General features: G+C 33.4%; 1 protein-coding gene across 1 annotated transcript in view; it reads left to right on the top strand.

The window, feature by feature from the left end:
* Positions 1-18,922, top strand: part of PKD1L1 (polycystin 1 like 1, transient receptor potential channel interacting) — a 158,782-nt gene that overhangs the window by 39,031 nt on the left and 100,829 nt on the right. The window contains exons 8-12 of the mRNA XM_074282718.1: positions 470-709; positions 3,567-3,699; positions 11,314-11,520; positions 16,318-16,499; positions 17,985-18,206. Coding sequence (XP_074138819.1) covers positions 470-709; positions 3,567-3,699; positions 11,314-11,520; positions 16,318-16,499; positions 17,985-18,206 — 984 coding nt within the window. The remainder of the gene's footprint in view (positions 1-469; positions 710-3,566; positions 3,700-11,313; positions 11,521-16,317; positions 16,500-17,984; positions 18,207-18,922) is intronic.

Raw genomic sequence — 18,922 nt, 5'->3', positions numbered from 1 at the left:
TTGACTCCTTTTCCAATGACATATTTCCTGCTCAATATGTTTTATATCTCTCCCTGTGAATAATTCATCATTTATACCATCTTTCACTATGGTATCAACAGAAAATATTGGTGATAAAAACCAGATTTTGCATCAAGAAGCTTGTTTTTACTACCATGTAATGGGAGAGGAAACTGGTCAATGGAATCTATCACAATTATAATCATTCACCAAATTCACAAGTTGGTTGCAATGGTTCCAAATACAGATTTAGATTCTTTGGGATTCATTCCATCCCTCTAAAACAACAACAAACTTTTTCCTTCCTAGAGCATTCCTTTAAAGAACACACAAATTCAACTCCATCTATTTTTCAATATCTTATGATGAAATATTTTTGTAATTTAGACCTAGCAGCTTATAGTAAACTTCATATATGTTTCTATTCTAGTTACTTGATTCTCCTCTCTGTGGCTTCTCCACCTTTCAGGTATTTTGTGATAGTTAATGCTGCCAATCAGATCAACTCTGTTGCCTCTACCATTCACACTATCAGTATAGAGCGGAAAATTGTTCCAAATCGGCTTGTGTCCAGCTCGTCAGCTCTGATAAATTCCAGTGTGAGTTTTGAGTGCAGAATCAACTTTGGTACAAATGTTACTTACCTGTGGAACTTTGGTGATGATACTATCCATTCTGGAAAGTGGATTGAGAGCCACATATATACAAGGTAAGTTAGTGATAAATTTGCTAAGTTAGCCAAATCTACAAACAGAATTGACTCCATGTTATTAGGTATCTGATGTTATTCAGTCACTCATGAAATATTTTCTGAATACCTTTTGCATGTCCAGTCAAGATACAAAAAAATTAAATACTAGATATGGTTTCTGCATATAATTAGCTTATAATCTGGAGAATCAAGAATTCATAAAACAGTGGGAAAAGTTAGTATTAACTGCATGTGAGCATCATACTCTAATACAATTTAATGTTGACAAATTACTGAACTCTATGTCACCTACAATTAAGACCAATAAAAAGTAATTATTAATATTAATATAGAGCTTTGGTGTTATAAAGCATATATTTTCTTTGATACAATTATTCTATAGCATAGGTAAGCATAAATATTAATTTCATTTTTATAATTGCTAACAAGTGCCTATTGTATGTAAGGAACTTTGCTAGGATATTGGAATACCAAGATGAAAAATGACATCATCCCTGCTATGAAGAAGTTTACAATCTAATAGGGTGGATAGAACATAAAATATATATGAATATCAGATAAAAGGATAGATGGACTGTGATAAAAAATTAAGGGAAATGTCAGACTATTAGAAAAATGTTGATGAAAGAAATTGATTTTGGGAAAGGAGAGAGGTGGGGCATAGTAGGGAAGCTAGAGAAGGTTTCCTGGAAGAGTTGTCATATGAGCTTTGTGTGACGAAATCATGAGAAGAGTAATCTGTATGAGAGAGGATGGTCAGAACTGGGATTTCCCCGAAAAAGTAGGTTTCAGTTTATCTTCAAAGTAAGAAAAGATCATGACATAAAGGGAAGTTGGTTAATGATAGAAGTGGAATTATGGAGGTCGCAAGAGAAGTGAGAGGAGGAGGCAGTCATGAGGTTCTCAGTAGCTGGGTACATTTGGCAGAGAGAAACTGGAGCATTGATGGAAGTGTTCCCTGGGGCAGGAAGATCAGTTTAGCTTTGTGGTACCACCCTCTGTGGAGGTTGTCCAGTCAGAAATCTAAGTTCTGTCAAACCTCTGAGGGTCCTATTCTCTGTGGAGGTCTTGGGCAGCCCTACCTTGTCATATCCAGTCAAGATATACCATCTTATCCCTGACGTTAAATTTCCCTGAGTTAAATTTCCCCTATAAAACTGCCTATGGCTCACGCCATCTTTGTTGTATACCTTTATACAGTCCACCATAACACTCTGCCTTGTGGTGTCTTTCCCCTTAGCCCTCCCCCATGCCATTGGTCTTTCTATTCTTATTCCCCCACTATGTCTTATTGTGTCTTTCTCCTTCTCTTTTAAGGTGCTAAATTTCTTTTAGGATTTAGACTGCCAGTTAAGGACATGTCCCAACTTCATAGTGCGTTCCCTTTCTCCTGGGTACATTAATTGTTTTTTCTTAATTTTTTTTTGTCTGAGGCAATTGGGATTAAGTGACTTGCCCAGGGTCACACAGCTAGGAAGTGTTAAGTGTCTGAGGCCAGAATTGAACTCAGGTCCTTTGGACTTCAGGGCTGGTGCTCTATCCACCGTGCCCCCTGGCCGTCCCACCATTATTAATTATTAAAACCTCTTTCTTGCTATTTGCTCTCCCACTTGATTTCATACTTACTATTCCTGGTATCTATTGTATACTTCTCCTCTACCTTTCCCCCAAGAGAATGGCCATTGTGCACCCCAAAATTTGGCGCTCTCCTAAAATAACATCATTTGGTGCCTACAATAACCAAATCATTTTCTACATCTACATCAGCGGAAGGCAGGGTAGCATCTCTAATACCTCAGCTTTTCTAGTTGTGTGGCTCTGTTGTACCAAGAACAACCCTTTCTTTAGTTCAGTCTTAGCCTGAAATACATTTGGAATACAATTAGCCAGAATGAGGAAGAAATCTGTGACCATGAAACCAAAAGTTTAAATTTATGCCAGACTTCTAAGTTCATTGCAATAGTGAATTTCTCAAGACTAGCTTCATTGATGTAATTCAAGATTTGGGATTTACAGTCTTGAGGCATCAAGAAGCTGACGATCAAGAAGACACAGCTAAAATGTATTAAGAGGCAGGGCATGAACTCATACATTCCTAACCCCAAGTCTGTCTTTCTGTCCACACTACACCAGAATCCACCTCTGACATGTTCTAATGATCTGAAATAATTGTTTATATATTATTAGTGCATCATTAGTAGATGAAAAATATAGATGCAATGTTTTAATGTTGATTTTTCTCAGAACAACCTTTTTTAGGTACAGATATACCTAATTTGTTGTTATTGTTCAGTTGTTTTTTTCAGTCATCTTTAACTGTTTGTCACCCTATTTGGAGTTTTCTTGATTATCTTTGCCATTTCCTTCTCTGGCTCATTTTACAGATGAGGAAAGTAAGACAAATAGGGTTAAGCGACTTGTCCAGGGTCACATAATTAGTGAGTGTCTGAGGGCTAATTTTAATTCAGGAAGGTAAATCTTCCTAATTCTAGGCCCTGCACTCTATCCACTTAACTGTCCAGGTATAAATATTGCCAAGGATTATTATCCCCAAATTACAAATGAAGAAACTAAAGCAAAGAGAGTTTTAAGTTGTTTATGCAGGGTCCTAGAACTAATAATTTTCTAAGAGAAAACACGAACACATGAATCCTGACTCTGAAATCAGTCCTTTAAAAAAAAAAAAAACAAACTGCCTTCTTTATAAACTATTTAATAAAGACTCTAATCCTAAAGATGACAATAATAATAATAACTATATTTTAAAGGTTCCAGAGCAATTTAAAGAATTAATGTGATTGTTGTTTTGCTAACCAATGTCTTCATTTCTATGTTGTTGGTTTTTTTTTTTTAGGGAAGGAGAATTTACAGTGGAGGTTCTTATCTTTAATAGTGTCAGCACTGCAACTCTAAAAAAACAAGTTTTCATCGTGTCCAAACCCTGCCAGCCACCTTTGGTGAAAAACATGGGGCCTGGGAGAATACAGGTACAGTTGAAGCTTTGTAAAATATTTTGGAAATCTTCATCATAGTCCCTGAATTTGAATCAGCATTAAACATAGGGAAAGCTTTGAGTTATGAAATGATGCTTTGTATTTTTATTCCCCCTTCAGCTTATACAATAGGAGGGTTTGTGAAGGGGTGTCTGGTGTGTAGGTCAACAGTGTCATGTGAGCTGGGAGAAATTTCTATCTGCTTCAGATGTAAATGGAAAAGTATTATTTTTCTGACAAATGAATAGGCCCTTTCATTGTGTATATTTTACCTGGTCTTCAGCAGAACTTGATTTGGGGAAAGAGTGGGGTTTTTTTCATTATATAGTACAGGGAAAATCATAGAACTTTGGGCAAGAAAGTAATTTTTTAAGCTCAGGATGAAAAAGTAAATAAAATAAATCCAATAAGCATTTAATAGGTAGCTATTACATTCAGAAGAAATGCCCTTGAAAAGGAAAGGGTCATATTATTTTGTCAATACTCTTGTTAATTTAGTTTTTTTATTTAGGGTAATTATTTTGAGATTGTAAAAGTGATCAAGTGAAAAGTCATATTCCCAGAGAAAATTCAACCACACACATGTATAGATTTTCCACCTTAGTTATACCATTACTATAAAATTTCTTGTCAATAATATTTGTTCGGTATTTCACAGATTCATAATTTCTTCATTGTGTGGAAACTCTCAACCAATACAGGTTGCTATGGCTAAAATATTCATTGCCTTGTGGTCTACCTTCTGATGATGAACCATTCCCAAATAATGTAGACTTTCAGACAACAATTAACCTTTGAAACCTAGAATAGATAAGTAGAATTTTTTTTTCCTTTCAAAGAGAAAGAGCTGAACTAGATTATGATAGGATAAATGCAGAAACTTCTAATCTCTAGATTAATAAGATTAATGTTGCCATCCATAAAGTGAGTAAAGTAAGGGGCAAGAGATAGATAGCTTTCTGAGACACAGAAATATTGATATTACTCTCAGAGTACCCTTTAGTGTTGAAGTGCATAAGTAGTTTTAGCCTTTGGCTGCTTTGTTGAAAAAGGAAGAGTATTTGATTAATAGCATACCAAGGAAGTCACATTTAGCAATGTCTGTTTCACCAAACCTGAACTCAAACTTTGATAGAATTGTCCCCTCAGAGCATAAATAAGATATCGAAGGAATGTTGTTTTTGTGAGTACAATAGGATACATCATCCATTTTGCTATTGTCTTTAATTGTTTCTTGTTTTGTGAGACAGAATAAAATTGGAGTTTTTGTGCTTTAATTAGAAGATCAATGAAAAAAATATATTTAGTGAATTCCTGATTTTATTGTCATAAGGCAGTTTGTCAAAGTCAAATAAAAACAGCCATTAAACTGTAACTAAGGTACTTAGAGAGTGCCTATTGACTTAAAAACCACATAGTATCAGGCAGCAAAATGGTACAATAGATGGAGCACTGCCTTGGAATCAGGAGGACCTAAGTTCAAATGTGGCTTTAGACACTTTACACTTACTAGCTGTGTGACTCTGGGCAAGTCACTTAACCCCAGCCTCAAAAAAAAAAAAAAATTAGTGCATTAGGCTCATTCTTTCTACATCCCCTCCAGCTTTTGTGATTTTTCTTTTCTGTAATGTTGGTCAAGCTGATATAAGATAATATCTCAGAATTATTTTAATCTGTATTTCTCAAATATGGTAATGATTTAGAGCATTTTTCCACGTGACTATTGATAACTTTAATTTCTTCTGATGAAAATTGATTGTTTATATTGTTTGACTATTTATCACCTGGGAAATAGCACTTATTTTTATAAAATTAACTGTTTCCTATATATTTGAGAAATGATGCCTTTATCAGAGAAACTTGATGTAAAATTTTTCTCAATGAGATTTAAGCATTGCCTGCACTTACTGCTCCATTATTTTCTCCTCCACAGTCATGGTTGAGATTAGAGTAAATTGAGGCACAATACACCAAGCATGATTAATTTATCTACAAAATATTAATTTGACAATAAGTAGTCTCAGCCTTCTCAGAAAGCGAAAACCCTGAAAAAAAGGAAGAGCATCCAAAAGATAGAAGGAAATATCTTAAATGAGAAAAATAATATGGTTACAAAGTCTGAAGCATCATAGACATGGGGGAACAATATAATTAGTTAGAAATGGAAATTTCTTTCACTAGCAAATTCTGACAGATTCAGTATACCTCCCAGGTTGATTAGTGGTGTAGAGATAACAGACCAGACTTCCTTGAATCAAAATGATTAACAGAAAAAACTGAACATCTAAACTTATCTCAGAGACAATGAAACATGACTTAATTACACAAAATGTCAGTGGTTGGTTCAGAATGCACTCAATTACAAAATCAAATCCATTTGGTTCTCTTAATTCCCCTCTTTCCTCCTTTAATTTGTCTTCCATGGATCACTTATCCATATGTCAGTTTTGTAAGATTTTTAGCATAGTCATTCTTAGCAGTGTGCACTAACATGAGTTTTTCTGATACAATTTTTAATACAGAAATTAATACAAAGTCTAAAAAATGGTAAGACAGAAGGCAATAAAAGCCCATTTCCTGAATGTTTCTAATGGAACATTTTCTTATAGCCAAGTGAGACAAGAAGAAAAGTTCTACTAGGGTCACCTGGGAGAGCTGTGCTTTTATTATAAATCATTGGGTATTATGTAGGTTTGTCACAATTTTTACCAACTGGTTATTTTAAGAACAACAAATATGATTAGTGATACAGAGCATTAAACTTTCTCTAAGTTGCAGTAAGAATGTCTAAAACCTTATGATTTTGCAAAACCTTTTGAGCAATCTAGAGGGAGGAAATGGACTCCCTTTTGACCTGACTCCACTTCTCATTTTCAAGTGATAGATTCAAACTTCAAGGACTCACTCATTTGACTAATTTGAGAGGAAAACTTTGCATGGAAAATTAAGCAGTCATAACACCATGAAACCAAAAGCCAAATTAATATAACAATAATCTCAATAATAATTAATATCAAGTCTCCTTGTATCCTACTAACTTATTTCTAATGTCTCTTTAATCAACACATTTCATCTTGGATCCCATATGTCCCATGTAGTCATCTAGTTCCTGAAAACATCTTCTCTTGTACATTCTGGAATAGGCCTCATTCTTGGGGTAGCTCTAAAGGGGACTCCCCCTAAATATATTTGCTTCTCAGGTTCCAAATCACTTGCAGAAAATCCTCTCTACTTTTGCTAAAACATGGTAAAATCTAACAGGCCTCAATTCAATTTCATAAACCTCCTGAATCCACTTTTCCAATAGCCAGTTCATATGGTGAAAGCCAACTCAGTCCTCATGGTTCTGATTTTATTAGCAATATAGCAGAGAAGATTCTGGAAAGATGGCAGAGTAGGTCAATAAATTTCAAGCTCTTTAGATTTCCCCCTCAAACAGAACAAATTTGTGCATCAGGGTGAACCATAGACTGGTGAAAAATCAAGAATATTTGGGGCAGAACAGTGGTCTTCTTGTTTTGAAGATCCAATCAGGAGAAGCACCCCAGGATGGGGATGTACGAAGTGCAAATACCTCAGGGTTAGCTCTATGAAGTAGGGACCCCTGGGGCCAGATGGGTTTGATTGGAGCCTCTGCAGGAACTACAGAAACTTTCACCCCATAGACTGTGTACATGAAAATTTGAGGGTCTAAGTCAGGAAAGACTTGAGAAAATCCTTGGCTGATTTGGAACACCAAGCCCCCCTGTGTTGCAAAGATATTAGCCTAGCAGATAAAGAACCAGGACATTAAATGAGTGCAGAAGCAGTGGGGCAGGGACGCTGCTGGCTGCCAGTATTTGTAGAAAAGGGGAGCTCTTGGTTTGGGATTCCAGAGGAGAGAGCTGAAGTGAAGCAAGAGGTATGATCTTCCCACCCTATAATTAGAGATGGTTACACTAATACTTCTCATTAAAAAAATGAATGAGGAAATAAGAAAATACCCAAACATAGAAACTTACTATGAGAACAGCGAAGACTGGGATTCATCTTCAGAGGAGGACAGTGAAATTAAAAAAAAAAAAAAAAAAGCTTCTTCTACCCCAGAGAGTAAGATTAAATGGCTCCCTGCCCAGAGAAAATGTATAGAAGAACTCCAAAAAAAATTCAAAAATTGGCAATAATATTCCTATATGCTTTCCACAAAGGATCTCTTTGAGGTAGTGACATGGATTTTTCTATTTCCACTTTCCTCTCATGTTCTATCACTCCAGGACAACTCTCTTGGATTATTTCTTGCATTATTATGTCAAGCTTCTTATTTTGGTCACAGCTTTCAGGTAGGCCAATTATTCTTATATTTTCTCTTCTTGATCTGTTCTCTATATCTGTTCTTTTTCTTAAAAAATGTTTCACACTAAATGAATCAATGCCCATCAATTGGAGAATGGTTGGATAAATTGTGGTATATGAATATTATGGAATATTATTGTTTTGTAAGAAATGACCAGCAGGAGGAACGCAGAGAGGCTTGGAGAGACTTACATGAACTGATGCTGAGTGAAATGAGCAGGACCAGGAGATTATTATACACTTCAACAACAATACTGTATGAGGATGTATTCTGATGGAAGTGGATGATCAAAAGAACCAAGCATTTGACCAAAAATACCATATCCAGCAAAATTATCCATAATACTGAATAAGGAAAAATGAACACTTCAATGAACTTGAAGATTTTCAGGACTTTTTTTAAACCAAACCTGAACTCAATAAAAATTTAACATATAAAAGCCAATAATAAAAGATTAATTTCAAGGAACTTAACATGGACAAATTGGCTATTTTTTATATGAAAATGTAGATCATATATTTAAAATTGACATCTGCAATTGAGTAGCTCAAAAGAAAGATTGGGGCAGAGTTGAGTATGATCTGACTGAAAAGCAAAATTGTCTAGGAAAAAGTAAAAAATACTGCTATCAACAAACTGAAGGAAGAATTTTAAAATGAATTTATGAGGGCCTGACATTAAATAGATCCTTCTGAATTTTAAAATAATCAAACAGATACTTCAAATGGCAAAATAATTTCACCTTCTTCTTCATAGTTATCAATGCAATTTCATATGTAAAATCCTTAATCCCATTTAAAAATTTATTATTTCATTAGAAACATTTGGAAGCCAATTTTATATATATATATATATATATATATATATATATATATATATATATACATATATATATAATATACACATACATACATACACACATATATAAATTGTTTATTTTCTCAGTTTGCTGCTTCACTTAAATATTTTTAAATAGCCTTTTACATTACAGCTTTGTCTCCAAATGCTTTGTCCAATGCAAATGATATTATCCTTATATCATAACTACTACCTAGATGATTAGCACATTTCATACTTGTATTTTATTAAAGTAGAACAGAATTGCTGGAATGTTGCCTCAACAAGATTCATTTTATATTAAAAAATTGCAATTTTACTTACTATGGTTAGAAAGATTTGCTTTGAAAGGAAGAAGCTGAAATATGGATGTAACAACATGGAGTGGTTCTACAGGCATAACCCAAGGCCACAGAATGACTCAACATAAGGATAATAGGATAGAATCTTTAGTTTATTTGATTTCAGGTAAGAGGCATAGTTACTGTTTGGAACAGCCACTTATATAGCAAAATTCTACTTTATTCACAGAGTATCATGGGTCTCTACCAAGTGGGACACAGTCCTGTTCAAAAAGGAAATAATACAATAGGAAAACTGAGTCAAGAGAATTTTACTTTTGGCTCTGCTAAGATTGTTTCCTCAACTTTTCCTAGGTACATATAGCCACTTGTAACAGTTTTCAGATCATATTCCCTTTAATAAATTTATGATCGTTCCCTTGAATAGTGACTTATTTAAATATCATTTAGATAATTATAAATAAATTCAAAATGCAGAATAATATTAAATTATAGTCCCAAAAGATTTTGCTTTTAATAAGAAGTTTAACTAGCTTAGGACTTGATTTACTTATTATTTCTCTCCTGTTGTTGCATTAACAGTTAATGAAAAAAAGATATACCAAGGTTTTTTTAAAAAAATCTTCCTCCCCCTTTTCTTCCTCCTCATCTTTCCTCCTCTTCCTCCTCCTCTTTCTTCTTCTTCCTCCTTTTTCATCCTCCTCCTCCTCTTCCTTTGCATTTCTCTCTGTTTCCTCCTACTTCTCCTCCTGCTGCCTCTTCTCCTCCTTTTCCTTCTTCATCTCGATATTCCTCATCTTCTTAATATTCTTTTTCACATCCTTCCTCCTTTTCCTCCTCCTTGTCTTCTTGTTTTTTTTTTTTACTAAATCAGGAAAATAATTATATTTTGGAATTCTATATAGCAAATATATGGACTTTTATTAAAAAATCCAGAAAACACTAGCTAATTATTGTAAATCTCTAGACTAATAATATCTGTCTCTTAATGTATTGTATGTTAACCACTTAAGGCAAAAATAAATCTTAAATATTGGAGTCTGTTAAAACTAAGTTGGTTCAAGATGTAACTGCAATATATGTTGTTATAGATAAAATTTAAATATCTTCATAATAAAAATTATCACATAAGTCCCTTATATACTTGAACTTCCTTTCTCACCCCACTTTTTACAAGGAGTTGTGGCAAGTGAAAGATGAAATGATCTAGGAAACAAATGTTTGAGTTTCTGTGCATAGCATTTTATTAAGCAACGCAGACCAATTGCCTTACAAATTGAGACCAGACCCTTTCCTCAGCTTAGAGATATACCCTAAATACAGGAGGAGATAAACTTTTATACATTAAAAACAATCAAATAAGATCAATTAACTAAAAGGAAATGAATCAACATTAGGTGTTCTGATTTTTAATTGGCTAAAAGATTAGGGACTTAACATGTTGGGAGTGGGAAAGTGAACAGATGCCCAGAATTGCATAGCTAGTATGTATCAGAAGCTACCATTGAGCCCAGGCCTTCCTGATTCTGAGCCAAACTATTTATCCTGAGTTGTGGACTCAGAGAATAAATTTTTGTTCTGGGAAGTCTCAGGGATGGTGAATGGAATCATATGACTTCATGATTCATGTGCCTTTCTAGGAAGGATAGTGTTGATTTGATTAGTGTTCCTAGAGCCAAAATGAGTTGTTTGGATGGGAGGGCAGCTACACACACAGCAGAACTGCAGGACAGTGGCTAAAATACAATGTGGTGGGTCTGGGATCTCCTATATATTGATAAACTTACCAGTCAGGTTGAGTGGAGAAGGTAAGGCTGGAGTACTAGGTTGGAGGCTGAGGCTGGAGTGCAGTAGCAGGGCAGGAAGACTTTTAATGTCATTGTGATTTATGATTTCAGATTCAATGATGTATTCAAACCCAGGAAGATCATGATTCATTTCTTACCTGACCTTTTTATTACTCATGCACTACCTAGGACTTATCTACTAAGCTATAGAGGAGTTGCTAAATGCATGGGTAGACCTAGGTCTCACTGTGGGAGTTCCTTATATCACCTAAGTCACAAGTATTTTATGTATTTGTATAATTTCAAATGCCATGGAAACTTTAATGAGATCTTTTCTTTTGATGTTTAGATTTGGCGACATCAACCTGTTAAGCTTGGAGTTACTTTTGAAGCTCCCATTCAGTGTGATATTTCCCAAGGCCTTAACTATAGTTGGTCCTTAATGAAGTCTGATGGCTCACTAGTGTTGCTTCCAACTGCTCTCAACAAGCACAGACAAACCATTCTTCTTCCTGGCTACTTTTTGGAATATGGAAACTATACTGCACTTGCAAAGGTTTGCTTGCTAACTAAGAATAATGGTATTTTTTAAAGCCTGACTTCTGAGAAGAAATAAATTAATTTATATTCAAACTTGCATAATGAGATTGCTATTTACCACTGTTTCATGGGTGACTGGCTATACAGTAAAAGCTCATTATTTTTTACTCCATTAATTTGTACCATCTAGGGGAAAAAAAAGGTTTGCTAAGAAAATTAATAGTGTAAGCAACATTTCAAGGAAAGTGCTTAATCTACTTAAGGGAAGAAATTATTTCCAAGTACTTCATTTACATAAAACAATTGCTATGCTAATTGTAAATCCTTTTCATTTAATCATTATACCATATCCACAATATTTCTATTGGTAATACTTTGATTTTATATAAATAAAAAAGCATTATTTAGAAATATTCTAAAAGTCATTTTTATTTCTTCAGCCTTGACTTTATCTAAATAGTTGTAATTTGTAATATTTAGTAAACATGACATAACTTTGATAGCAATATCCTAAGCCTTTCTGCCAATTCAACTTGTGAAGTAGCTTTCAATTTTCCTCAAGTATGTCTGCTCTAAAAATTGGGCTACAAAATACTTCTTTGTTTTGAAGGCTTTTTGAGTAAGTTCTTTAGTTCTGCAGTGAAAATCAAGCCATTAAGATTGTGAATTAGAAACATTAACATTTTGGAAGAGTTTTATTTTTTGAAACTTGAACTTCCATAGAATTTATTATTCAACATTTATTAAATACTTGCTATGTATTATGCATTGTGGGGACTGGAGTATGAGGAGGAATACAAAGGTAAATGATTTTATTTCTTTTTTTAAATTAATTTTATAATTATAACTTTTTTTGACAGTACATATGCATAGGTAAATTTTTTTTTACAACATTATCCCTTGTACTTCCTTCTGTTCCGAATTTTCCCCCACCTTCCCTCCACTCCCTCCCCTAGATGGCAGGCATTTCCATACATATTAAATATCTTATAGTATATCCTAGGTACAATATATATGTGCAGAACTGAATTTTGTTGTTGTTGTTGTTGCAACGGAAGAATTGTATTCAGAAGGTAAAAATAATCTGGGAAGAAAAACAAACAAACAAAAAATGCTCACAGTTTACACTCATTTCCCAGTGTTCCTTTTCTGGGTGTAGCTGATTCTGTCCAAATGATTTTATTTCAATAAGTATTTAAGTGCCTACTCTGTGGAAGGTATCACTGCATCTTGAAGAATGAAAGACGATAATGAAACAATGTTTGATTAGATTTTGCCTTCAAGGACCTGATAATTTAGTAGGACAGGGAAATTACACACACACACACACACACACACACACACACACACACACACACTCAGGCACGTGCACTCGTGTGTGTGTGTGTGTGTGTGTGTGTGTATAAAACTTTCCACAACACAAACACAAGTTAAAGAAACTACTATGATATTATATGGAGGAATGTTTACTTTTTGGAATCAGGGAAAGCTTATTGGAGAAAGTAAAATTTAGACTAGATATTGAAGGGACCCTGGAAGATTACAAGCTTTTTTTTTTTTATTAGGCAATAATAAGTTTTTGAGATTTTATTTTTTTGACAGTGGTGATATGTTCATTAGAAGGATTAATCTGGCAAGTTAGTGTGTAAAATGGATTAAAGAGGGAGAGTTGGGGGTTAGGGAGACTTGCTAGGAGAATATTGCAATATTCTAGTACAGAAGTTTTTAGGTACTGAACATAGGTGATAGAAATCCTGATTTTTAGAAATATATGGAAAGAATGGATGATAGATTCATATGGAAATAAAATCCTTAAAATGGCAGCCAACTGGATTTTTGAAACAAAAGAGGAAGCAACCAAAAATGACTGAATTTAAAAGCATGGATGATTGGAAAAACAGATTGCCATTAATAGGGAAGTTGAGGAGAATCATAGATGAAAGATGCTTAATGTTAGACTTGACATTACTCATAAGAATTTTCATTGGGATATAAAATAGATCAAGTAGCTATAATTATAGATAAGCTTGGTTTCCAAACTGTTCTTGTCTACTTCTACATATGGGGAATTAGCTCAAGAAATCCATGGAGGGGCAACTAGGTGGCGCAATGGATAGAGCACCAGCCCTGAATTCAAGCGGACCCGAGTTCAAATCTGGTCTCAGACACTTAACACTTCCTAGTTGTGTGACCCTGGGCAAGTCACTTAACCCCAGCCTAAAAAAAAAAAAGAAATCCATGGAAATATCTATAATAGTAGTTGAACTAGAGTTTTGAGAAAAAAAATTAAATGCCTGGCCCAACTCTTTCAGTTCTACTGAAAGTGGAACTTCCATTAAAATGGGTATTGCCTTCAGTGATTAAATGTATAATGATGAAGGAAATGTTAGAAGTATTAATCCCCTGGTGGTAGAAAGAGCATTGGATTTGGAATAAGAAATCTTGGGTACAAATTTCAGACCTCTTCATTTACTACTTGCCCAACTTTCTCTGTTCCTGTCCACAGAGAAACAAAAGGTACTTGGTGCTTATAAACATCCTTTTCCCTTGGTGTATTTCAATGTCAGAAGTTGAGGGATTTGACAATCAAAAGTGACAGAAAACTGTCAAAAGAGTATTCTAATAATAATTCATTGCTCTACAAAAATAAATCGAAAATTTCTCCTCTTTTTAGATCTTCAATCACCAATTTAAAACAAAATGCAAAATAATGACACCATTTTTTGGGTCTTACAAGAGGGGGCCAATTTATTGTATTTCCACATTCTCTAATGTGTAAATATTTGATTTGATGATTTGTTTGGTCAAAACTACTTGATTCTGCATCAAAAATATAGGAGGGATTAGGATTAAACAAGAAAGGCAGCTTCTTAGAAATCAAAATGAAGGGAGTAGTAAGGAAAGACACATTTTGGTATTATATTTTTTAAGGAAAATTATTTATTTAGTTTTAATCTTTTTGCCCTGCTTATACATACATATGCATTATTTCTTAAAGCTTTTACTTTTCAAAACACATGCATGAACAATTTTTCAACATTGGCCTTTGCAAAACCTTATGTTCCAAAATTTTCTCCCTTCCTTCCATTCCCTCCCCTAGATGTCAAGTAATCAAAAAAAAAAAAAAAAAGTTAAATCCAATATATGTATACATATTTATACAATTATCTTGTTGCATAAGAAAAATCAAATCAAAAAGGAAAAAATTGAGGAAAAAAACCAAATGCAAGCAAACAACAACAAAAAGTGAAAATACTATGTTGTGATCCACAGTCACTTCTTATAATCCTCTCTCTGAGTGTAGATGGCTCTCTTCATCACAAGATCATTGGAACTGGCCTCAATCATTTCATTTTGGTATTACTTTTTAAAAATCTTTGCACCCATTTAGTTTTGGGAAAGTTGTGTTTTTTTGTGTGTTTCATGTAATGTATGCTCAAAGTAGCCAGTGGATAGTAACACAGAATACACAGAACTTTCCTTCTTTATTTTGACCATTTGGAATCTTACCTCTCTTTAACACCCAACTAACACAGATGTCACCTTCTAGATGAGATATTTGTTGGTTGTTAGTGCTCCCTTCAAACTACTTTTTAATTATATTTCATTTTATAATTATATGTATTATATATACAACACATATATATATATATCATACATGTATCTGTATACATATATAAGTACAGGTATAAATAGTATGACATATATATATATGCATATAGATACATTCATATTATATATACCAATATATGGTATTTAGCATCTATATCTGTCTGTCTGTCTATTTATCTGTCTATCTATCTATTTATCCTTCTCCCTTAGTGTAAGGTCTTAATGTAAGGTCTTTCATATTAGGAATTGTTTTTTTCTTTGTATTCTTAACATTTAGCACAATGCTTGGTACTTAGTGAGTTTTTGATAAATTAGTTAAATGTTTAAATGAATCAACACATAGGGGACACAATTTTCAAGTCTTAAATAGGGAATTCAAGTGCCTTCTTCTGGCTCTGATCAGAAGAGTTGGATTTTATTCTAGCTTCTAACACTGGAAAACTATCTGGCCTTAGTGAAGTCACTTTAGGTCTCAGCTTCTTCATCTGTAACATAAGTATAATAACACTTGCCCTATTTATCTTATATGTTTAAAACCTGGAAGAAAAAAAAGCATAATACATATGAAAGTGTTTTTAAAACTACAGAACACTGTAGAGATTCAAGATATTGTTCATTATATTTGCAAACTACAATAGAGTTTAGCTCTCTATATTAAGAAAATATTCATTTTAAAATTGTACATTTTTTGATATATATGCATGAATAATTTTTTATAACATTATCCCTTGTATTCATTTTTCCAGATTTTCCCCTCCCTTCCTTTATTCCCTCCCCTAGATGACAGGCAATCTCATACATTTTACATGTGTTACAGTATAACCTAGATACAATATATGTGTGTAAATCCAATTTTCTTGTTGCACATTAAGTATTGGATTCTGAAGGTATAAGTAACCTGGGTAGATAGACAGTAGTGCTAATGAAAATATTAATTTTTTTAAATGCTCAAGAAATTTACTATTTTTCTTAGACTGTATTCATATGTACTCCTCTGTTTAAAAAAGATAAAACTTATTAATTATTTGAAAAATCAAATATTGCTAAGCAATAAAATTAATATATATGTGATTATTTTTAGATCCTGATTTAACGCAACAAAATATTTAGTACTTTTATTTCTACTTTTCAGAAATATCACATCCTTCAAGGATTTGGATCTTTCATTATGTTTTTTCTCTTTCTGATTTTTTAAATACAGGTTAAAATAGAAGGCAGTGTGGTGTATAGTAATTATTCAGCGGTTATTGAGGTGGTTTCCCAATCACCTGTTAGTGTGATTTCAGAGGGGACCCACCTGTTGATCTCTAAGACCCTTTTTCCCATTGTTGTACTCAACGGTTCACAATCCTTTGATCCTGATTATCCTGGAACTCATTTAAAGTAAGGATGAATTTGATTATATTAACTTCCCTTTCTGAGTATTATGCATTCATCTTATTTGCTCTTGATATTTCAAAAGTAAGAAATTAAAATAATTTGTTTTCATTTTGGAAGCTCAAAATAACTAAACGTATATATTTTAAAAAGTAATGTAAATGTTTTGAACAGTTGAATTAAAATGGTATTCCAGGGTCTCTTTTCAAGATTGAAACTTAGGGTAGCTTAGGGGAAAGTTTAAATTCAAATATCGGTATCTCTATAAGTTATCACTTCATGAATATTTTTGTTGTAATATTGTGTCAGTAAAACATTAGATTGCTAAAAGTTTTGGGAAACTACTTTGTGTGGTTATGGCAAGTGATTTTATATTAATATGTGTTTGAGTTGAACTCTCTCCTCTAGACCTGGGAAGGTGAAGTAGGACTTTGGACACCAAAGGAAGACCCCTCTCTTTATTGACCCTTTCCCCTGGAGTCCCTTTCAGATTTTCTCCTATAATTTTTCAGTGATGTTGCTACATCAAAAGACTACAATAGGAGAGCTATAATGGGAGCTCTTTTCCATGACCAATTAAATAAAAAATCATTGGGTTAAGCATCAGGGATAAAAACAAACAAAAAAAATTCCTCATCCTCAAGGAATTCCCATTTTAATAGAAGAGAAAACATATCCATAATTGGTTCAGACAAGATAAATCCAATGAGAAGAAACAGTAACAAAGATTGCTATGTAAAAAATAGAGGAAAATACATGATATGGTCCTTGATCTCAGAGAACTTAAATCTAGTTGGAGGAAACATATAGATTAGAGTTCCAGCTTTGCTACCAACTCTCAGTGTGACACTGAGCAAGTCACATCACATTTATCAATCTCAGTTTTATCATCTATAAAATGAGTGTCTCTAAGATCTTGGCTTCCTATTTTAATTTGAATGAATAAATAGATAAATTAGAATATAAAGCACCTTATTCTAAGTGATAAGTGATTAAAGTAAGTGACAGGGAGGTCATAAGAAGCTCTGATCATTTCAGAAAGCAATGATCAAGTTAGAAATTTTCATGAAGTTGTTAAGCCATTACAAGCCATTACAGATTTATACTTGACAGAATGTACCTAAACAAGAGACAATGATGCCAATTGAGCTTTTAACAACTTTTTTTTTTGCTTTGATCTGTGATTTTACCAGTATTGAGGAAACTTCTAGATGAAAAATCTCCTCTACACTAAAAAATTAAATGAATTGCTCTACCAATTTTAGCTCTTCACTATTCTGGAGACTTTGTAGCTAGCTAGATTTTAATTCCAGACTAAAAACAAACAAACAAAAACTTTGGTTCCCAGTGAAGTTATTTTAGTTGGTCAGCAAATATATGTATTTTAGTTGGACAGCAAATAATCTACCAAAGTGAAAAAAATATAACCTTGACTTGCTTGAAATAAAAAATATATGTTTAAGCACATCTGCAATGGACTTTTCCAAATAGGTATTACTGGAAATGTGTCCCAGCAAGTAAACCAAAACACACATGTTTCAACTCTCCCAGATACAGTCTGTTCAACAATAGTGCATCAGTCATCTCTTTCCCAGCATCACTTCTTTATGACTCCTATGACCAATTTTTAGTGACACTGATGGTGTCTAATGGAAACCGAAACTCTTCTGAAGCACAGGTGTTCCTGTCAGTTCAATCAAGTTCTACATTCAGGTATTTTTTCAATTTAATTCAACACATATTAAGCAGCTACTGTTTCCTCAACATTATGTTAGAGTTCAAGGAAGGTACTAGAGAGGTTTATGTTATAGTTCCTGAGAAGGGTTTCATTTTGGTTTTGTTGGAAAGAAGAAATGCATACAGAGAGCAATTAGATAATATAAGAATATAATGTGTAATAAAGTATATAATAAAGTGAGTTTTAAAATCATTAAGTAGATGAAAGAAATTAAAGTGCCAGAATGAGTTTTAAATACATATATATGCCAAGTGTGTATCTATCTATCTATCTATCTATCTATCTATCTATCTATCTATCTATCTACCTATCTATCTATCTATCTATCTATGTATAAGAATACACAGATTCTTATTCTGTAATAAAGACAATAAGGAGACAGGGAAGGAAAAGTAAAATACAGGTTGAATTAGTTGGAGAATGTGATAAAGGAAATGAACTTGAATTAAATCTTGAAGGATATGTATACTAATAGTTATAATAATAATAATTCACACATCTATCTAATGCTTTAAGATTTGCCAACACTCTCCTCACAACAAGGATGTAGATTTATTATCCACTCTTTAATGTAAAGGAAACTTAATCTCAACAGAAAAAAATACTCGACAAATAAATTTTGGATTTGAACTGAGGCCTTTTCAACTCTGTCTTCCTGCTCTAATGGGATGCCATTCATGTAGAATTTTTA

Source organism: Sminthopsis crassicaudata, chromosome 1 (genome assembly GCF_048593235.1).
Source record: "Sminthopsis crassicaudata isolate SCR6 chromosome 1, ASM4859323v1, whole genome shotgun sequence".
NCBI lineage: Eukaryota > Metazoa > Chordata > Mammalia > Dasyuromorphia > Dasyuridae > Sminthopsis > Sminthopsis crassicaudata.
The sequence above is the reverse complement of the archived record's forward strand: the minus strand, read 5'-3'. Positions and strand labels throughout refer to the sequence as shown.